Below are 22,636 nucleotides of genomic sequence, written 5' to 3'. Positions count from 1 at the left end.
CCCAGGGTCCTTCTCTCTGTCCACCCTCCTGGCCACAGCATCTGCAGCAGCCACAGTTGGCTGCCTGCAGCAGTCAGGCCTCTGCACTTCCTCCTTCAGGTCTGCTGGGGAGAGGGTGGCTTTCTATGGCTGTCTCCCAACAGCAAGGAAACTCCTAAGTACCCTCCCTCTACTCAACTTCCAAATTTTTAGCCATCCCTGCTGGGGAAGTGAGGGTCTCCGTAAATCAGTCAGATCCAGAGCTGGAGATGAAGGGGGTCTGCGTGTCCCTGAGGTGCATGGCCAGGTGGGGAGTGGCAGGCACCTCAGCAAAGTTAGGGTTCAATTAATGAAGGCAAGGAGTTAGGTCTTCATAAGGAGGGAGGTGCAGAGCCAGTGAAATGTTTTAGGCAGGGAAATGACATGAGCAGATTCGTGGTTTTTGAAAGGTCACTCTGGCAACTATGCCAAGGAGAGACTTAAGCAGGAGCAGATGGAAGGAAGGAGCCCCAGTAGGAGAAGATTGGAAAATGAGGCACAGAAAAGGGCTATTTTCACGATAAAGCCATGTTCTCTCATCACGGCCTCTAAGGGCCTAGGTTAGGGTTCTCCAGAGAAACAGACCCAACAGGATATATATCTAGGAAGAGAGATTTATTATTAGATAGTGCCTCACCAAATTATAGAAGCTGAAAAGGCCGAGTGTGGTGGCTCATGCCTGTAATCCCAGCACTTTGGGAAGCCGAGGCAAGAGGATTGCTTGAACCCAGGAGTTCGAGACCAGTCTGGGCAACATAGTAAGACCCCATCTTTACAAAAAATAGAAAAAAAAATTGGCCGGGCATGGTGGCGTGTGCCTGTAGTCCCACCTATTAGGGAGGCTGAGGCGGGAGGATCACTTGAGCCCAGGCAGTTGAGGCTGCAGTGGGCTGTGATTGTACCACTGCTCTCCAGCCTGGGCAACAGAGCAAGACCCTGTCTCAAAAAAAAAAAAAAAATAGGTCAGAGCTGATGGCTTATGCCTGTAATTGTAATCCCAGCACTATGGGAGGCTGAGGTGGGAGGATACTTGAACCCAGGAGTTGGAGGCTGCAAGTGACCTATGATTGTGCCACTGCACTCCAGCCTGGGCAACAGAGCTAGACTCTGTCTGTAGAAAAAATAAAAATTGATAGATAAGCTGAAAAGTCATCTGATCTGCTTGTGCAAGCTGGAGACCCAGGAAAGCCAGTGGTGTAGTTGAAGGGCCTGAAAGCTGGAGAGCCAGTGGTGTAGATTCCAATCCAAACCTGAATGCCTGAAATCCAGGAGTACCAAGGACAGAAGATTGGTATTTCAGCTTAAGCTGTGTGTTAGTCTGTCATTGTGTTGCTGTAAAGAAATATCAGAGGCTGAGTAATTTATTTTTAATTTAATTTTAATTTTTTTTTTTTTTTTTGCAGGCTGGAGTGCAGTGGTGCAATCTCAGCTCACTGAAGCCTCCACCTCCTGGGTTCACACGATTCTCCGGTCTCAGCCTCCTGAGTAGCTGGGATTACAGGCACACACCACCATGCCCAGCTAATTTTTGTATTTTTAGTAGAGAAGGGGTTTTGTCATGTTGGCCAGGCTGATCTTGAACTCCTGACCTCAGATAATCCATCTGCCTTGGCCTCCCAAAGTGCTGGGATTACAGGCGTGAGCCACCATGCCTGGCCTTTTAATATTTTTTGTTTTTGTAGAGATGGTTGTCATTATGTTGCCCAGGCTGATCTTGAACCCCTGGGCTCAAGCAATCTTCCTATCTGAGCCTCCCAAGTAGCTGAGACTACAGGGACTTGCACCACCACACCCAGCTGATACATATTTATATATATATATATATATAAAATCTCTTTTAGATTAAGGGAAAAAAAAACCCATGAAATAGGCACTTACCTTATTTCTTAGATGAAAACAACATAGTTCTAATCACAATGCCTGCACACCCAACCACTACATTAAACTCCTCAACCACTTCCTACCCACTTAGCCTTTATCCTTTCTGTTGTGGTCTCCAGACCATCAGCATCAATGTCAGATGGAGATCTATTACAAAGACAAATTCTGGGGCCTCATTCCAGACGTACTAGATCTGAAACTGTGTGGCGGGGCCCTGCAATTTGCAACAAACCCTCCAGGTGATTCTGACACATGCTAGTTTGAAAACCATTGATCTAGATGTTGTGGGACATCTATACCTTACATCTTTCCTCACCTCTCCAAAGGGTCGTGGCCAACACTCCTATAACAAAAGACGGGTTAAGACCAGGTATGGTGGCTTATGCCTGTAGTCCCAGCACTTTGGGAGGATTGCTTGAGCCCAGGAGTTTGAGACCAGCCTGGGCAACATGGTGAGACCTTATCTCTACAAAACTAAATAAATTAGCTGGGAGCGGTGGTGTGTGTGCCTGTTATCCCAGCTACTCTCTGAGGACTGAGGTTGCGAAGATCATTTGAGCCTGGGAGGTCGAGGCTGCAGTGAGCTCTGGTGGTGCCACGGAACTCCAGCCTGGTTGACAGAGCAAGACCCTGTCTCAAAAAAAAAAGGCTAACAAGAGAAAAGCATAACAGATTTATTTAATTAAACTTTTACAGGCCGGGCACAGTGGCTTACTCTTGTAATCCCAGCATTTTGGAAGGCTGAGATGGGCGGATCATTTGAGGTCAGCAGTTCAAGACCAGCTTGGCCAACATGGTGAAATCCCATGTCTACAAAAAAATTCCAAAATTAGCCAGGCATGGTGGCGGGGTGCCTGTATTCCCAGCTACTCGGGAGACTGAGGCAAGAGAATCAATTGAACCTGGGAGGCAGAGGTTGCAGTGAGCCAAGATCGAGCCACTGCACTCCAGCCTGGGCGACAGGACTTCATCAAAAAAAGTTTCATCAAAAAAAAAAAAGTTTTATGTTGACATGGGAGCTTTCAGAAATAAAGACCGAGGGAAGGCTGTCTACTTTTATATTTAGGTTTGATGACCAACAGCCAGGTAGAAATAGGATTGAACAAAATGGTATGAATGATCTATTAGACTTAGGTGGGGGGATCCAGCAAGGCCCGTCCAAATTCTTCTTGGCTTACCTGTATATCACTCCTTCTTCCTAGGTATAGGGCAGGAATAAGGGGGCATGACCACCTGTTATCAGACAAAGTAGCTCAGATAATTGCTTTTCTTTTCTTTTCTTTTCTTTTTTTTCTTTTTCTTTTTTTTTTTTTTTTTTTGAGACAGAGTCTCATTCCGTGCCCAGGCTGGAGTGCAGTGGTGTGATCTCGGCTCACTGCAACCTCCGCCTCCCAGGCTCAAGTGGTCCTCCTGCCTCAGCCTCCTGAGTAGCTGGGACTACAAGTACACACCAGCACACCCAGCTAATTTTTGTATTTTTTTGTAGACACGCGGTTTCACCATGTTGCCCAGGCTAGTCTTGAACACCTGGACCCAAGTGATCTGCCCACCTCGGCCTCCCAAAGTGCTGGGATTACAGGTGTGAGCCACCATGCCCGACTGAGAATTTCTTTATGGCCAACTCTTAAGCAGAAATAAAGGAAGGCTGGAGTAATATGTCTAGGTTTTGTGGCTGGCTTTAGGGGAGAGGGGTTTGAGTTTCCCTGACCCATCTTGGGAAAGAGGAATTGGAGTTTCTGTGGCTTGCCTTGGGAGAAGAAAGACGGGCAGGAGGTCAGAGAACCTTTGCTCTGAGGCTGCTTCTGAGGGTTTCCACTGTCTTTGAGTTCAAAGTACTCGCTATGCCAAAACACCATGCTCTGGGATATGGTTTTCTGAGCTCCAACAATGTAAAAATGTTAAAGGATTGCAGGGGCTTAAAATAAGTAAAGTTTCAGGAGTTGAAGGATGGTCCTCGGCAAACTGTAGAGCTCATGCCCCCTGTAGCATGTGGAGACTCTAGTCATGTCCAGGTTTTGTTGAAATGTGGAAAGCCGGGTCCAGTGTTGCCAGATGTTTAGAATCTTCAAGAGATAAATATGTATTAAAGATTTTATTTAGGCCAGGTGCAGTGGTTCACGCCTGTAATTCCAACACTTTGGGAGGCCGAGGTGGGCGGATCACCTGAGGTTAGGAGTTCGAGAGCAGCCTGGCCAACCTGGTGAAACGCTGTCTCTACTAAAGATACCAAAATTAGCCCGGTGTGGTGGTGGGCGCCTGTATTCCCAGCTGCTCAGGAGGCTGAGGCAGGGGAATCACTTGAACCCAGGAGGCAGAGGTTGCAGTGAACTGAGATTGCACCATTGCACTCCAGCCTGGGCAACAGAGCGAGACTCAAAAAAAAAAAAAAAAAAAGATTTTCTTTAACTCCTTAATGAGTAAACTGGTGAGATGTTCAAACCAGTCCAAAGAATGGACGTCATGTATAGATCAGGAATGTTGAAATGGATGTGCAAGTGGGGGCAGAACTGGTTTTTCCACAAGAAGAAGTCTGTGTGTTCCCAGAACAGTATTCATTTGCTTGTGTGTGGACAAGAATCATCACCCATTGCTATTCAGTTATCTACAAGGAAGAATTTGTGCTTCTGTATGGCATACGTACGTACCTATGGTCTAAGAAGAATGTGTGTTCTGAGTTCCAAGCTACAGAATCACAGAGTGGCCAGCCCAGAGGTTCACTCTTTATCTAAGAGGAACATCTGAACCCTTGGCCCCATCCTGTGGAACGCAGGCCATACGGGGGATCAAGGCCCTTTGGGGTTAAATTGAGGTTGCCAGATGGAGGTTGCTAGGGGAAGGGTGCTAGTTGAAAATACTATATAAACTGATGCTCTTTACAAATGGTAGTGGTCCTCCTGTCCAGCCCACTGCCACTAGACCACCCCGTAAGTCCCCTCAGTAAACCTGCCTCATTCAGTGGCTCTGGGTCTCTTCTTCTGCCTTTCAAACATGGTGCCATCCCTACTGAAGTTAATAGGGGTACGGCACAACAGCTTCAATGGAAAATTATGTGTTGTCTAGACAGCACAACCTTCCAGGTTCTAGCCTTTCTTTGTCTTTGAGAAGTCTCATAACTCTGTTAAGTTGTAGACAGCTGATAGCAATGCAAAATAATTCTTGCCTATAAATAGGTAAATTCCGCTCACTGGAGGGATAGCTCTCACCCCGGTCGAAAAGCCAGTTTTGCCTCCATTTGCACATTCGTCTTATCTTCCTTTTTTTCCAGATAAATTTTCCCTTCTTTGACTTCACTTTTGGATTGATTATAACATCTGCTTGGTTCCCTCATGTAATTAAATAAAATATTTAACACGTATTCATTTCATAATTATGATAATCATGACATACTTTTTTGGGAAAATTATCTTTTAACAGAATAAGCAAGTACATAATACATCGATGGTGTACTGTGTGATGCAGAAAATAAAGCAGAGTATTGAGGAATGCAGGACATGTTAGTTTAGAAGTGTTCCAGGAAACCAGGGAGGTGGAGGTTGCAATGGGCCGAGATAGCGCCACTGCACTCCAGCCTGGGCGACAGAGCAAGACTCCATCTAAAAAAAAAAAAAAAGTGTTCCAGGAAAACCCTTCTGTGAATAAAAATGCAAGCACATAGGCCGGGCGTGGTGGCTCACGCCTGTAATCCCAGCACTTTGGGAGGGCGAAGTGGGCAGATCACGAGGTCAGGAGTTCGAGACCAGCCTGGCCAACATAGTGAACCCTCGTTTCTACTAAAAATACAAAAAAAAAAAAATAGCTGGGTGTGGTGGCATGCACCTGTAGTCCCAGCTACTCGGGACGCTGAGGCAGGAGAATCGCTTGAACCCAGGAAATGGAGGTTGCAGTGAGCCGAGATGGCACCCCTGCACTCCAGCCTAGGCGACAGAGTGAGACTCCGTCTCAAAAAAAGAAAAAAAGAAAAATAAAAAATAAATGCAAGCACTTTGGGAAGTCGAGGTAAGAGGATCTTGTAGCCCAGGAGTTCGAGACCACCCGGGCAACATGGTGAAACCCAGTCTCTACCAAACACACACACACACACACACACACACACACACACACACACATTAGCCAGGCGTGGACACACACACACACAAATTAGCCAGGCGTGGTGGTGCCCTCCCCTAGTCCCAGCTCCTCCGGAGACTGAAGCGGGAGGATCGCTTGAGCCTAGGAGGTGGAGGCTGCAGTGAGCCGTGATCGCGCCATTGGACTCCAGCCTGAGTGACCGAGCAAGACCCCGTCTCTTAAAAAATAAAAATGCTAAAAGAATTATTCGTGTTCTTCTGAAAATCAAATTTAATTGGGCGTCTTGTATTTTATCTGGCAACCGTACGGTGAGTGGTCTTAGAAGACCAGCGCTGGGTGGAGGGATCTGGGCTAAGAAATGTTCCGGCCCGTCCCGCGTGGAGGCGGGGCCTGGGGTGGGCGTGGCACCAGCCGCCCCGCCCCGTCACGTGTCCGCCGCTCCTGCCGCGCAGTCAGCAGAGGAGAGCGCCAGGCGGCTACAGCAGCTGAAGAGGCAGTGGCGCCCGCGGCCGCAGCGTCGGGGCTGGAGCGATGGCGGCGACCGCGGTGGCGGCGGCGGTGGCGGGAACCGAGTCGGCCCAGGGTCCCCCGGGCCCGGCAGCCTCGCTGGAGCTGTGGCTCAGTGAGTAGCCTGGCAGGCCTTCGGCGCAGCCGCTGAGCCGCACGTGAGGCCTCGCTTCCCGCCTCCCGGGGCCTTGCTTCGGGGCGGGCGGCCGCAGGGGAGGCCGGCGGCCGGGTAGGGGGCCTGGGCCCGGCGCGGTGGGGAGGATCGCCCAGGGGTCCCCCGAGAGGAGCCCCAAGCATCCGCCGGGGCAGCGGCCCCCTTCTGAGCTCTGCCCCTCCCCCTCCGCCCACCCCCCACTTAGCAGCAGCACAGGACCCCGACCCCCACCCCAATGGCTACGTGACCTGCGCTTTCCCCTGCGCCAGGCACTGTGCTCACAGCGGCTTAGTCCTGCTTAATCCTCATTCCCACCCCGAGCTGGCTTCTATTATTAACCCCACTACGGAAGCGGGGACCTTGAGGCTTAAGGAGACGCAGTCGTGCAAGACATGCAGTCTGTTTGGGGCTGAGAAAGATCTCTATCTGGCTACCGCGTCAAAAAGAGATTTTTTACCTTTTGTGTTTACTTTGGCCAGACTTTTTTTTTAAACACACACACGTGTGTGTGTGTGTGCGTATATATGTGTGTGTGTGTGTGTGTTTTCCTCTAAGAGACGGGGTCTCATTATGTTACCCTGGTTGGGCTCAAACCCCTTGGCCAGAATTCTTCTGCATGTCTCCTGTAAGCTTCACAGTCATCTTAGGGGTTATTATTATCTCCGTTTTACCAATGAGGGATTGAGGTTCAAAGGGGATAAAGAATATTCCCCTTGTACCCAGCTCTGCTAGGTGCCAGGAACACTGAGATGCATAACACAGGGTCCTTGCTCACCAAAACATTTTTTAGTGGGTACAAGCCGGCAGTCACATCACCTTACTAACGGGATTGGCGAGGAGCAGGAGGGCGTTCGTTTCACCTGTGGTGGTAGGAGTTGGTTTACCTGGGGGTCGTCACAGCCGACCGCATTCCAGGCAGAAGAAACTGCGTGTGCAAAAGCTGGGGACAAGAGAATGTGGAGCACTCCGGGAACAAGTAGGTCAGTCCGCTGGAGTGCAAGCCTAAGGCGCAGGAATCCTGGAAAGGGGCTGCACGGCTAATTGGGGCGAGATCTTCAAGAGCCTTGTGTGCTCTTATGTTTTATCCGAGGGCGGGGGAGCTGTTTGGGAGTTTTCAGCCGGAGAATCTGATCAAGGAAGCCTGTTAAAGGCGTCACTTGCAGCCATATGGTGCTAAATTGGGCGGAGAGGGTGAGACTTCAGGCAGGGAGAGCGGCTAAAAAGCTCTTTTGGTGGTGGTTGGGGGCCGCAGGAGGACTAAGGCAGTGGGGAGAGGGAGAAGCAATGAGCAGGCGTAGTCAGCAGCCTCGGTGCCTTGGAATGCAGACGGGACAAGGAGAAATCTAGGCTAGATCGCGGGTTTCAGGCTCGAGGAACTGGTGGGTTACAGATGCCTCCCCTGTGAGGAGGAGCTGGTTTAGGCAGAGAAGGTTGAGATGTGGAGTTTGAGGTGCTTGTGGCATAGTCAAAAAAGAGATGCCCTCTAGGCAGCTGGTTGGCACTGGAGAGGGCAAGTGTGGGACGTACGGTTTGGGAGTCTGGTTCATTGGCAGTGAGCTTGCGGGAGAAGCTTGTGTATATTAAGAGCAGAGGTTTGGAGAGAGAGCGTGGGGAGCCCCAGCATTGAAGAGGCAGATGGGAAGAGAAGACTGAAGGCTGAGCAGAAACAGGCAGGGGGAGACCTGCAGGGGCACCCACTGATAGCAAAGGAGGGATGTGGTTGTAACGTAGTTTTGCTGCTTAAAGATGGAGGAGAATGAGGAAGGAGAAGAGGGAACTTTGAATTTGGTAACCAACCAGTTATTTAATGAGACATCCTTGAGTTAAACAGTAGAGACAGAAGGTAGTAGTTTTAGGAGGCAATGGAGAACAGAAGGCTTAGACTGGAGTTGCAAAAATTAGAAAAAAAGGCTGTTCATGCCTGTAATCGCAGCACTTTGGGAGGCTGAGGTGGGCCAATCCTTTGAGGCCAGGAGTTTAAGACCAGCCTGGCCAACATGGTGAAACCCCGTCTCTACTAAAATACAAAAAATAGCCATGTGTGGTGGCGCACACCTGTAATTCCAGCTACTTGGGAGGCCGAGGTGGGAGGATCACTTGAACCCTTGGGGCAGAGGTTGTGGAGGTGGAGCCAAGATTGCACCGCTGCACTCCAGCCTGGGTGACAAGGCGAGATTCTGTCTCAAAAAAAAAAAAAAAAGTAGCCGGAGTAAGAGAAAGTAGCTGCCTCAGGTGGAGGAGATAAAAGGAGTGCCTGGAACTGAGGCTGCTCAAGGACACAGTTCTTCAACTCCAGCTTTTTTTGAAACAGAGTCTCACTGTGTCACCCAGGCTGGAGTGCAGCGGCATGATCTCAGCTCACTGCAGCTTGCCCCTCTCCTGGGCTCAAGCATTTTTCCCACATCAGCCTCCCCAGTTCTAGCTTTTTTTAAATGTATTTTTATTTATTTATTTATTTATTTTTGAGATGGAGTCTTGCTCTGTTGCCCAGGCTGGAGTGCAGTGGTGCCATCTCGGCTCTCTGCAACCTCTGCCTCCTTGGTTCAAGCAATTCTCCTGCCTCAGCCTCCCAAGTAGCTGGGATTATGGGCACACGCCACCACAACCGGCTAATTTGTGTGTGTGTGTGTGTGTGTGTGTGTGTGTGTGTGAGAGAGAGAGAGAGAGAGAGATGGAGTTTCATTCTTGTCCAGGCTGGAGTACAGTGGCACGATCTCAGCTCACTGCAACGTCCGCCTCCCAGGTTCAAGCAATTCTCCTGCCTCAGCCTCCCAAGTAGCTGGGATTACAGGCATTAGCCACCATGTCTGGCTAATTTTTGTATTTTTAGTAGCGATAGGGTTTCACCATGTTTGTCAGGCTGGTCTCAAACTCCTGACCTCAGGTGATCCACCTGCCTCAGCCTCCCAAAGTGCTGGGATTACAGGCATGAGCCACTGCACCTGGCCTGGGCTAATTTTTAATATTTTTTGGTAGAGACGGGGTTTCACCATGTCAGCCAGGCTGGTCTCAAACTCCTGACCTCAAGTTATCTGCCAGTCTTGGCCTCCCGAAGTGCTGGGATTATAGGCATGAGCCCGGCCTAATTTGTGTTTTATTATTATGGTTTTTTTCATGGCATATACATTGTATTAAGCTCCAGCTTTTGGGGGCAGTGTCCCAAAGTTGCTAGATCTTCCTGTTTTTCAGGAACGGCTAGAACCTATATTCTTAAGTGAAATATCGTGGGTTTTCAGAAGGTGGTGCCTACTTTGGACCATAATTTGGGGAAGGCCAGGCAGAATAAATGTGTGGGGAGGGTGCAGCCAGTGGCCTCCTCAGCTGTTTTTCATGAGGCTTGAATGTAGAAGGAGGGGGAGAGAATAGCGAGAGGGAATTTAGGAGTAAAGGAGATTATTAGAAGGAGAGGGGGACACGTGAGCCCCTCTTCATGTTGATGTTCCATTGGGGAACTGCCCCTCCCCCATTCTGGGTCCAGTGTCCCATCCATTGCAGAGGGGCCTGAAGGTGCTGAAGGAGCTCAGAGCCAGAGCAAAAAGGGGGGACCTGGCCTCAGAGAGGAAGGACACCTTTTGTTTTTCTGACTGTCTGGGGAAGGAGATCAAGATGATTGCACATGCAAACAAGTTCATCAGTGCCACCATTGCCACCTGAGTATTAGGTGCTCAAGTGGAACAGGGGACTTGAGGAAGGTGGGGAAGCATGGGGGAGTGGCTGGTGAGGCAAACCGAAGTGGGCCCACCCGGACGGAGAGCTGGGTTTCTCAACCTTTGCACGAGTGACATCTTGGGCCCGATAATTCTGTGTTGTGGGGGCTGACCTGTGCACTGTAGGATGTTTAGTGGCATCCCTGGCCTAAACCCACTGGATACCAAAGCTCACACCCTTCCTCCCAGTCATGACAGCCAAAAATGTCACCAGATACTGCCATGTTTCCCCAGGGTTGAGTGGGATGGGATCACTCCTACCTATCTCCCCGCTGAGTTCCTGAGTGAGGACTGCAGAATGCTGACTGGACATCAGGAATGTGGGTTGCAGTCTTCATGGCTGTATTTGTTGTTGTTTTCTTCTGGGAGTAGGAGCAGAGAAGATGAAGTGAACGATGGGTTAAGCCAGGTTTGTTGGGGATGGTGGGCCATTGGTGCTGCAATGGAGGGATAAGGGGGTCGTGGGATTGATAGTATGGCCAAGACATGGGTGTAGTTGAAGGCAAAAGCTCATGGGTCTGAGCTACATGAAGTCACCAGGGGGTGCTGTCTGAGGACTGGCCAAGATCAGGTCCCTGCAAACAAGGCAGCTGTATCTTTAAGATGGGAAGAGAGTAATAAAACCTCTTCTTAGGGTTGTTGAGAGAATCAAAGGCTTTAATACACAGAAAGCACTTAAAATAGTGCCTTACTATGCTTGTAGTAAGTGCCCAAGAAGCGCTAGCTATTATTATCATTAGGCTTTTATAGCTGCAAGTAATTGAAACTAACTCATACCCATACCCGCTTACCAAAAAAAGGAAAGTAAAGAAAGTCCCAGAGTAGGGGTAGGCTCAGTCCAGGAGCTCCACGGTTCACTTCTTTGATTGAATTTTCTCTGCTTTGCTCTTCTCCCTACTGCAATCCCAGCAGAATTTCTTTTCCCCATTGATTTGCAAGAGTTATTGTTCTTCTGCCTGTTGGCTTGGGTTTTGTGTCCACCTTGGAGTCAGCATGACCTGGGGTCATGAAATATGAAGATGGCCAGACCTGGGGTGGGGTGGGCTGGGGGACAGTACCCAACCCAGAGCCAAGGGTGGGGAGGGTGAATGGGGGACCTGGAATTGAGGAGAGGGGTTGTTCCTAGAGGAGTATCAGGAAGCCGTTACCAGAATCTCATGCCTTAAAAGTACAAACGGCAGCGCCTGTGCATTCTGTCATTCAGTTCTGTGGTGTTTTTTCCACTTCATGTATTTTGGTCATTATTCCACATGACTGAAGATGTAGCCGCCTTGCTCTTTTAAATGAAAAGCCTTAGATGCCCCGTTGTATGGGTGTCCTAGGATCCATTTAACTGGGTCCCTGTTGGTAGACATCTTAGGTGTTGCTAGCCTTGCGCTATTAAAAACAGCACTCAGTCCTCTTGGGCTCTGGGATTCTAGCTCTGGTAGTGCTACCAGGGAGGCCATGGCTTAGTAAAAGTTGGGTGCTCAGTAAATCTGTTTCTTCCTTCCACTTGGTCCTACTCCCAGGTGATGTGTAGGACATTCCCATGCTGAGTCTTGGAGGTTTTCACATGTGCTGAATTGTATGATTGCCGGACTCTTGGGGTCCACGTGTCCCTCCCAGGGAAGGAGTCCCCCTGCAGCGTGGACTGCTGAAGGATTGCATTCTGCTCCTCGGGGTGACCACTTCCTCACAGTCTTGGGGCTCCCCTTGCTAGCACAGGCGGCTGCTGGTGCCAGGGTCATGACCCCGGTGGTTGGTTGGCAGCTGACGTGGGATGGTTTGGCTTCTGAATTAGTCACTCTTGGATGAGCCATTTCACTCACAGCTGGAGGTCTCAGCTGTTTTCTTAACACCTCTGGCCCTGTAGCACGCTTGAAATGAATCATACAAACACTGCTTTTAGTGAGGAAATACATGGCAGCAGTGCTATTTCTCAGCACCCCTCTGTCCTGCTCAAGTGCCAGCTATAAATAAACCACCTTGGAGTCTGGGATAGCCCAAAACAGAGAAGGCATCCTTTGAATTTCTCCCTGGCCGTGCCCTGTCTGGCCCCTAGCTAGTCCTTGGAGCAGATTGGTGTCAAACAGACCTACGGCGGTTGCTGTGGCCTGGTCAGACCCAGCTGCTGGCCCCCTGGGGGTCATTTTTTGGAGCTGCTCAAGTCTTCTGAAATAGTTTGTGCAGGCTGGGATTATGTGTTTAGGGGCCCAGTTATTTCAGAACTGAGATAGCCATCTCCCCGTGTTATCAGTATGTCCAGCCAGCTGGCCAAACACTGTCTAGCAAAAGAGGAATCATTCATTCAGTAGATACCTGCCAGCAACTCTTCTAGGTACTAGAGCCTGTGAGAGTGAATGAGACAGGCCTGCTTTTTGCCTTCAAGGAGTTTATGAGCACGAAGATCAAGCTGGCTTCCAAGAGAGGCCCTAACTTTGTCAAGGAACTGAAGACCTCACCGCAAGAGTGGTTAGAAACACATCCAGGCTGTGGAGCTGGGCCAGCCTGTGACTTAATTTTTGTTTCTGCCACTCCCTTGCTTTGTGGCTGGATGGGTTTCTTCATCTGTAAAATGGTGTAGATGATCGTGCCAACCTGGATTGTTCTGAGGACATCTGGCATGGTATCTGGCCCATAGTAGGTACTTTTTTTTTTTTTTTGAGACGGAGTTTCACTCTTATTACCCAGGCTGGAGTGCAATGGCACGATCTTGGCTCACCGCAACCTCCGTCTCCCGGGTTCAAGCAATTCTCCTGCTTTAGCCTCCCAAGTAGCTGGGACTGCAGGCATGCAGCACCATACCTGGCTAATTTTGTATTTTTAGTAGAGACGGGGTTTCTCCATGTTGGTCAGGCTGGTCTTGAACTCCCAACCTCAGGTGATCCGCCCACCTTGTCCTCCCAAAATGCTGGGATTACAGGCATGAGCCACTACGCCCGGCCCCATATTAGGTACTTTTAAAAATGACGGTTACTGTTACTTTTGAGTCATGATAAATCTTTTTTTCCCCCCCACAGGAAAATCCGTTTTCCTTTTATTCAGTATGCAGTGGAGCTAAAGTGCAGGGCACGAAGTATTTTACACAAAATTTTATGTTCTTATGTATAGGTTTTCATGGAAATTTAAAAATTTAACAATGATGGGATAATAGATAATAAACTCATCATAAGTACATTATCACTAGGTTTCAGCAATTCTTATTTTGCCATTTATTTTCAACTATCAATCCAAATATCCTAGTAGTGTTTTAAATCAAATATAAGATATAATATCATTAATTTTGGAAACATTTAAGTAACTATATCTGACAAGTAAAGATAAAAAAGAAAATATCATTATTACAACTAATACAATTTTTAATATATAAAATAGATCAATTTGTGTATTCACCGAAGAGTAGACTCTACAACCACTGAAGGCTTTGCATGAAATGTTTTAACATGTTTCATCTAATATTTCATCTTCAGACACAAAAAATCAATACATGAAAATATTCAATTACGTATAAAGGGCTATAGACTATGGTTGGAGGAGGAAATCGCAAATCGACAGTGGGATATTCCAAACCACTGTATTGTGAAAGCAAACACAAGAAAGAAAATAGGGATTCCTATTGTTCCCGATAAAAGGAAAGGAAAGGTAACTCCCAGAGAGCCACTCCCTCACTTTGCCATATTCAAATGTTCTGAACAAGGCACAGGTCTGGCCATACCCAAGGAAAGATGAGGATTCAGGGTGTAACAAAAGACAGCAGAGATCATGGGGCGTCTTAGGATTCTGCCCCCCACATCCACCCTTCCACAAAAACTTAATCTGACATCTCACATTGGTGGGGATCTGGTGTTCTTGTAAGAAAAAAAGAAAGTCTCAGAAAGTGTTTCCCTTGTAGACTCTGGGGCAGTTGATCCTCAGCACTTTCTATTTTGGAAGCCAGAAAATTCTTTTTTGACTGAGAAGGGGTGCAGTCCTGTGCACCATAGGATTCCCATTGTTGACTGCATGTCAGTGGGAGCCACCAGCTATTACAACCAGAAATGTCTGGGCAAACTTCTTCAGGATGCAGAAGCTGCTCCCGTGAGAACCGCTGCTCCTCTCCATATGTGAACAGACTGACAGATGCAGGCAGCACCAGCAATCTCTTTAACCACTGAGGTGCACTGGAAAATGTGAGTTGCAGTGTGTCCCTGTGTTAGAATTATTAAGAGGCTTTTGTTGACAATTGCTGAGACCATACAATGCACCACAGCAAGATTAGCTGGGTAAATGATCGTCTGATAAAGGTTTGAACCCAGATGTTCCTCTTTTGTTGTTTTCCTGGAAGTGGGTAAATTCAGTTTTCACTTCGGTAGCTCCCCTAACAATCCCAAGACCAGGTCTTTTACTGCTTCCCTAGGTGGCATGACCATTATCGGCCTGGGGTAAGATGAACTGATTTCATCTCTTCCTTTATAATCATGACGTAGGGGCCTCATTTCACATGCACAGATTCCCTCCAAAGAGTAGATGAGCAGGCCTGGGCCACCCTGGTGCTTGGAGTAATGACAGCCTTGCCCCGATGCCACTCTCTCTTCCCACCATTGTTGAGTTTTGGGCCATCATGCATTCAGTGCCTCAGTGGGCAGAGAACCATACCCAGGTGCTCTCACAAATCTGGAGCCAATTCTAAAGTTTTTTGGACTCCAGCTCAGCTCAGACCACTGTCACATGCTAGAGACTGTGGGTGACTGTGGACATCACTGGCACCTGCTTGAGACTGTGGGTGATTGTGGACTCTGAGCAGGGATGTGCTGTGTCCATGTGACACTCCTTCTCCCCAAGAGTTGTTCAAGAAGGTGGTGCCCTAGGAATGCCATCTGGACCCAGTGGAACAAGAAGGGCAGAAAGCACCTGGCACCCACTGTTCATACCACCATCACCCAGTTCCTTCAAGTGGCTAACTTGAAGATGTTTCCTCTCGATGAAAATCCTAAACAACAAAAAAAGAAAATCCTAATTTTGTTGTTTCTTTCAGCAGAAGTGATATTTTCTAGTCTTTACAGTTGAGAAGTTTAGGATCTTATAATGTTAATTTCTCTCTTTAAGATGGCATTAGTGCACCGAATACCAATGAAATTCATGCTGACAGCCCTTGTTATAGCAGCGGCATGTTGATGCAAGTCTTTGTATTCACACGGCCATGACACAGCCTCCAGTTTCTGTGCTTTATCTTTGTGAAGAAAACTAAATAGAAAATACAGGTCACGGTCATTTGCCAAGGCACACAGGTCGAAGTAATATCTTGCATAAACACTGGCAGACACATGAATATTAAACTCAAGTAGCTCCAAAAAACACTTCTCCATCTTGCTCATGTTCTCAACTGCAATGTCCTTGGGATTCTGGCTGTCATCCACACTCCACAGACCATGATTTCTCCAAACCTTGGAGGCAAGAAGCATGGCTCCAAGGACAATCTCTTTCCAATTAGTAGGACAAAGAGCGATGCTACCATTAGTTAAAAGTCGTTCGATGTACACCAAAGCTACGATTGCACATGGAGCTGTTAGTTTTATGACTTGAAAAAGAGTACAGAAATATCTGAAAGTACAGCTGCGTTTGGGATCATGCTCGAAGGATTTCCCTGGAACCTTCTCTTGTGAAAGTGGGTGTATTGGCTTGTCAAAAATAGCCAGAGATCTATTTGCATATCTGTGCTTTATGTTGTAATATATTGCCCAAGTCACACTTTCTAATGTGTGTCAAAGATCAGGCTGGCTGACTGTTCTGTTATCTAGCAATATGGTGTAACGCGAGGTGTATTTTCTATCAAGATGCCATGGAGGTATATAATATAGGTGAGAGCTCCTCCTCTTTTCTTGCACACTCATTTGATATTTTCTCAAAAAAAGCGTACTTTCCCTTGGATGGTCAGAAGCAAAATATTTGGGCATCTCCTGGTCACTGATGTGCTGCAGGTCATGGCCCTTGCGGGCTCCTAAATCCGACTGGGCAGGCTCCACAGCAGTGGGGTGTGGCGCTACTGCCACCTCTGCCTGCGTGATGTTATAGCTGCAGGGCGGTTCCACCCGCCACACCCTGCACTGGCTTTGCTTGGGGCTGGCATTGGGGAGCAGTATGTTCCATCTGCGGCGCCTCTGCTCCTCTCTGCCTTGGCCTGCACCTTTGCTTGACGCTGCCTCATAGATGTCAGCACTGCAGAACAGCTCCCCAGGCCCCGCACACTGGCCCCGCTTGGGGCTGGCATTGGGGAACAGCGTGTTCCATCTGCTGTGCCTCCACACCTCTCTGCCTTGGCCTGCACCTCTGCTTGCCACCGCCTCATAGATGTCAGAGCCACAGTACAGCTCCGCAGACCCCCCTGGGCCGACCCTACCTGGGGCTGGCATTGGTGCTCAAGCAACAGCTCAGCATGTTCCCCGTGAGGCGGCTCGGCTCCTGGCTTCTCTCCGGTAGCTTGGGCCTTCCCTTGCTTCCAAGTCTGCAGAGCTCAGCACTTATACCTCTTCCCAGCAAAGGCACGCTGGCAGGGCCAGCCCTTGGCTGTGGGGCTGCTCCCCACTAGCAGCCCGCACCCCGCCTCAGCTGCCACCCCTGAGCTGCCTTGTCTACAAGGGTCCCTTGGGAACCTGTTTGGTTTCCTTAGAATGGGTCTAGATACAACAAGCCTGAGAGCTGTGATTGCGGAGAAGAGAGCACAGAGGGAGCTCCTCTTCCTTCCACTGCTTCCCACCAACTGAAGGAGGTTGCCCTGCCAACCACCAGAGCTCTCTCCTGGTTCCCAGGAACCAATCTGGCCCAGAGTCCCCTCCACATGCCCTGTTCCCATCGTGATGCGGGAGCCTAGGCACGTGGTTCACCAGGCCCCGCCCTGCCAGCGGCCCCACCCCTACCTTTCATTCATTGCTGGCTGCTGGGAGCTTTCAGGTTTCTACACTGTGAGGAAGGTCTTATGGTTTCAACAAATGAAGAGGCTTATGTAAAAGAAAACCGAGCCGGGCGCAGTGGCTCACATCTGTAATCCTAACACTTTGGGGGGCCGAGGCGGGCGGATCACGAGGTCAGGAGATCGAGACCATCCTGGCTAACATGGTGAAACCCCGTCCCTACTCGGGATCTTCCCGCCTCAGCCTCTCAAAGTTCTGGGATTACCAATAAATCTTGATTGAGTCCTCATGATACAAGCTCTAGCAAATAAGAAAGAAACCTCCTTACATTTTGTGGATTGTATTGCTGCTTGGTCTTGGTTAAGGGTTTGGAACGTAATTTAACCTCAGAGAGGTTTTTTCTTTCTTAAAGCTGGTGCCGGCCGGGTGTGGTAGCTCACACCTGTAATCCCAGCACTTTGGGAGGCCGAGGTGGATGGATCACGAGGTCAGTAGTTCGAGACTAGCCTGGCCAATATAGTGAAACCCCATCTCTACTAAAAATACAAAAAATTAGCCAGTCATGGTGGTGGGCACCTGTGATCCTAGCTACTCTAGAGGCGGAGGCCGGAGAATCGCTTGAACCCGGGAGGCGGAGGTTGCAGCGAGCCGAGATTGTGCCGCTGCACACCAGCCCGGGTGACAGAGCGAGACTCCATATCAAAAAAAAAAAAAAAAAAAGGTGGTGCCCGTCAGTGCTGTGTCTCTTTCACTTGGCAGCCAGGGAGGAGTGAGAAGGCTCTGGACTCTGTGAGGGGAGCTTGGGCTGTGCCTCCTGTTCTCTGCCTCTCCTGTTCTCTCCCTGCCTCCCCCTGTTCTCTCCCTGCCTCTGCTCTTCTCTCCCTGCCTCTGCTCTTCTCTCCCTCCAGGTCCAGTCACATGCTGAAGTCAGAATTCTTTTGAGGTGTCAACCTTGACCTTGTAGTGAACTGAAACAGAAGCTTAAATGGTATAGACTTTAGGTGATTCAGACACATAATCGCTGAGAATCACTGCTTTAAATAATTTATTTGATGAGTTTCTATGTTGTACCTATGGGTAAGGCACTGTAGGGAAGATATGGCTTCTGCCCTTAAGGTTTCATTCTCTTTAGGTAGGACAAGACATGTCTACATATTACAGTAAAAGCCAGAGACTGTACGTAATAATAAACAATTATCCTTTGTAGACCTCTTACTGCGTGCTGCTGTACTAAGCATTTTAGACACCTTCCCCTTTAAATCACATGACAGTCCCATGAGGAAGGTACTATTTTCGTTGTTTTATTTTTTGTAAACATATTTGTAGAGATGGGGCCTCACTATGTTGCCCAGGCTTGTCACGAAGTCCTGGGTTCAGGCGATCCTCCTACCTTGGCCTCCAAAGTGCTGGGATTACAGGCATGAGACACTGTGCCCAGACTGTTTTTATTATTATTTTTGAGATGGGGTCTCATTTTGTCCCCTCAGGCTGGAGTGCAGTTGCACAATCATAGCTCACTGTAGCCTCCACCTCCTGGGCTCAAGTGATGCTCCTGAGTAGCTAGGACTGCAGGTGTGTGCCACCATGCCTGGCTTTTTTTTTTTTTTTTTTTTTTGGAGACAGAGTCTCACCTTGTCACCCAGGCTGGAGTGCAGTGTCACGATCTCAGCTCACTGCAACCTCTGCCTCCCGGGTTCAAGCGATTCTCCTGCCTCACCCTACTGAGTAGCTGGGATTATAGATGCACGCTGCCACGCCCAGCTAATTATTTGTATTTTGATAGAGACGGGATTTCACCCTGTTGCCCAGGCTGGTCTCCAACTCCTGAGTTCAGGCAATCCACCCTCCTCGGCCTCCCAAAGTGCTAGGATTAAGGCATGAGCCACTGCGCCCAGCCTTCTGACTAATTTTTTTTAAAAATTTCTGTGGAGATTGGGTCTCGTTATGTTGCTTAGGCTGGTCTCAACCTCCTAGGCTCAAGCGGTCCTCCTGCCTTGGCTTCCCAGAGTGCTGGGATCATAGGCATGAGCTGCAGCACCTGGCCCTATTTTCTTTATTTTATAGTTGAGAAAACTGAGGCTCAGAGAGTCCAAGTACATGTGACTAATGGGTGTAGCTGGAGATCCCTATCGGAGAAGGGGCAGATAAAATATCTGTTCAGAGGAGGAGGAGACAGCTTTTGTTTTATGGGGACGGGAGATAAAAAGGTCAGAGAAGTCTTTAGGGTGGAATGTGACTTGGGACTCAAGGGTAGATAGGATTTTAAGATACGGAACATGGGAGAGAGCTTTGCGGGGGTGGGGAGGAGAATGTAGGAATCAATCACTGATCCTTCCCTCGCCCTTGTGTTCTCTCTTCACTTAGAATGGAGTCAGTGGGCAGGAAGATGGTGATTACCTGTCCGTTGACCCTCCCTATGTAGACATATGACTTCCACGTGACATAAATGTGACTGCAGTCAGGAAAAATTCAACTCGGACTGTGCTGTGTTGAGTAATCAGAGGGAGAAGCAGTGGGGTTGGCGCAGCGGGATGAAGTTTTCTGCAGGAGCTGGAAATTCAGATGGGTCTGGAAGAATATGGATAGGGCACTGGGAGGAACAGAGTGGACACTCGGGCCAGGAGGATAATAATGTCAGAAGTACTGCCCCGAGAAGCAACGCCTCATTTCCAGAGCCTAAAAGAGCTGCTCTGTCAGAACCAGTACGGTTTCTCATCGGAGAGGCTGGGCAGGCCAGGACCAGATGGCCAGAGGGGAGTTGGAAGGGTGGTGGTTTTTTTTGTTTGTTTTTGAGACAGGATCTTGCTCTCCCGCCCAGGTTGGAGTGCAGTGGCATGATCTTGGCTCACTGCAGCCTCAGCCTCAAGCAGTCTTTCCACTTCAGCTTCCTGAGTAGCTGTGACTACAGTCACATGCCACCACGCCCAGCTAATTTTTTTTTCTTTTTTTTAGATGGAGTCTCGCTCTGTTGCCCAGGCTGAGTGCAGTGGTGCCATCTCACCTCACTGCAACCTCCACCTCCTGGGTTCAGGCAATTTTCCTGCCTTAGCCACCTGAGTAGCTGGGATTACAGGAACACTCCACCACGCCCAGCTAATTTTTTGTATTTTTAGTAGACACAGGGTTTCGCCATGTTGGCAAGGCTGGTCTCAAACTCCTGAACTCAAGTGATCTACCTGCCTCGGCTTCCCAAAGTGCTGGGATTACAGGCGTGAGCCATCGTGCCTGGTCTTAATTTTTTAAAATTTTAGTAGGTATGTGATTTCCCCATGTTGCCCATGCTGGTCTCAAACTCCTGGGCTCAAGCGATGCACGTCAGCCCCATGAAGTGCTGGGATTACAGGTGTGAGCCACCATGCTGCCACTGGAAGTTTTATGAACGATCAGGATGGTATTCCTTCTGGTGGTGTGTTCTTGTCTTCCTGTCACACAGCTGAGACACTTCCAGGTGGCCTCTCTTCTGTCTCCGCTTGTCACAGGCCAGGTGGGGGCATCCCAACTCGAGTGTGAAGCCAACACCCGGGCCAACCTCTGCACTAAAAGTGGAGCCGCTTTCAGGGGAATAACTTGTTAGTTAATTTTTTTTTTTTTTTTTTGAGACAGAGTCTCCCTCTGTCTCCTAGGCTGGAGTGCAGTGGCGCAAACTTGGCTCACTGCAACCTCCACCTCCCAAGTTCAAGCGATTCTCCTGCCTCAGCCTCCCAAGTAGCTGGGATTACAGGCATGGATCACCATGCCTGGCTAATTTTTTTGTATTTTTAGTAGAGATGGGGTTTCATCATGTTGGTCAGGCTAGTCTCAAACTTCTGACCTCAAATGATTCCCCCCACCTCGGCCTCCCAAAATGCCGGGATTACAGGCATGAGCCACTGTGCCCAGCCAGCTTGTTAATTTGCTGGTTCACTCAATCAGCAAATATTCAGTAAGGGCATACCATGTGCCCAGTGCTGTGCTGGGTGGTGGTAGGCAGCGCAGGCACAATTCCTCTCCTTCCAGCTGTCTGCCCACTGGTCTGATCCTGTAGATCTGTGATAAGACAGCTCTTGGCCACCATGTGTATGGGGAGGGGTGTAAATTTCTTCCTATTATGTACTCTCTAACTTTATTATTTATTTGACAGACAAAGCCACAGACCCAAGCATGTCGGAACAGGATTGGTCAGCTATCCAGAATTTCTGTGAGCAGGTGAACACTGACCCCAATGGGTAAGGTAACTTCTCACACACATAGTTGACTCTGGGGGCACCCCACACTGAGTGTAGGCCTTTGTCTCTCAAGACTGTTTTAGGGTTAAGCTCTCTAGGCAAGGATCGGTGGCTCATGCCTATAATCCCAACAGTTTGGGAGACCAAGGCAGGAGGATTGCTTGAGCCCAGGAGTTTGAGACCAGCCTGGGTGACAGAGTGAGAGACTCTGTCTCAAAAAAATAGAAATGCAGTCAGGCTGGCATTCATTCTCTCATTTTCCCCTATAATCCTGAGAACATTATTTTTCTAAAATCAGCAAATTCATGTGGGGGAAAAAAAACACAGGATAGCTCACTTGCAACTGGCAGTTATTAATTTTAAATAGTGTTATAAAACACTAATGCTGAGGAGAACTCTGAATGTTACTGATAGACTATAGACACGTTACCTAATTAAAAGAGATCTGTGTATTCTCCACCATTTAAATGTAATTTTAAGAAAAAGGAAAAGGGGAAGGTTTTATTGAATTCTGTTTCCACAGCATCTGGATAGGACCTGAAGAATCAGAATCAAGTGAGTCATCCAGATGTTTTGTTTTTGTTTTGTTTTGTTTTCTTTTTTTTTTTTTTTCTTGAGACAGTGTCTCAAGACTGGAGTGCAAGGGCACGATCTCAGCTCACTGCAACCTCCACCTCCCGGGTTCAAGTGGTTCTCCTGCCTCAGCCTCCCAAGTAGCTGGGATTACAGGCGCGTGCCTCCATGCCTGGCTAATTTTTTGTATTTTTTTAGTAGAGATGGGGCTTCACCATGTTGGCCAGGCTGGTCTCGAACTCCTGACCTCAGGTGATCCACCTGCCCTGACCTCCCAAAGTGCTGGGATTACAGGCCACTGTGCCTGGCCCATCCAGATGTTTAATCTGTGTGGTGTCGCATATTTGGCCAGTTTGAACCCAGAGTTTGATTGCACTTTCTGCTCTAGCATTTTCTAGGTATTTATCACAGCCATACAGGGCCTGTGCTGCTGTGGCTACTCATGGGACTGGGCTGGGACTGGCAGCTTGGAGTTTGGGGGCTGGGGGTTGGCTGAGGGGAGGGCAGTGTGCCCTGGGCAGGAGGAGGACCTTGGGTGCTGTAGGTGCAACCAGGGTGGGTGCGAGGTGGCCCTCTCCAGGGCCCCTGCGTGGGCTGTTTGTCAGGCACGCTCCACCTCTGCTTTTGGACACCAGCCCCTGGAAGAAAAGTGAT

The 22,636-nt window shown here is 48.8% G+C and overlaps 2 protein-coding genes across 2 annotated transcripts in view; both read left to right on the top strand.

Moving 5' to 3' along the window:
* EARS2 (glutamyl-tRNA synthetase 2, mitochondrial) overlaps positions 1-5,266 on the top strand; it is a 45,340-nt gene extending 40,074 nt beyond the window's left edge. Inside the window, exon 10 of the mRNA XM_063598576.1 lies at positions 5,165-5,266. The gene's annotated coding sequence lies outside the window, so the exon portion shown is untranslated. The remainder of the gene's footprint in view (positions 1-5,164) is intronic.
* Positions 5,267-6,303: 1,037 nt separating this feature from the next.
* GGA2 (golgi associated, gamma adaptin ear containing, ARF binding protein 2) overlaps positions 6,304-22,636 on the top strand; it is a 44,653-nt gene continuing 28,320 nt past the window's right edge. The window contains exons 1-2 of the mRNA XM_034939855.3: positions 6,304-6,589; positions 21,325-21,409. Coding sequence (XP_034795746.3) covers positions 6,499-6,589; positions 21,325-21,409 — 176 coding nt within the window. The 5' untranslated portion in view covers positions 6,304-6,498. The remainder of the gene's footprint in view (positions 6,590-21,324; positions 21,410-22,636) is intronic.

This window comes from Pan paniscus, chromosome 18 (genome assembly GCF_029289425.2).
Source record: "Pan paniscus chromosome 18, NHGRI_mPanPan1-v2.0_pri, whole genome shotgun sequence".
Lineage (NCBI taxonomy): Eukaryota > Metazoa > Chordata > Mammalia > Primates > Hominidae > Pan > Pan paniscus.
Note: the sequence above shows the minus strand (reverse complement) of the source record. Positions and strands in the feature narration are given on the sequence as shown.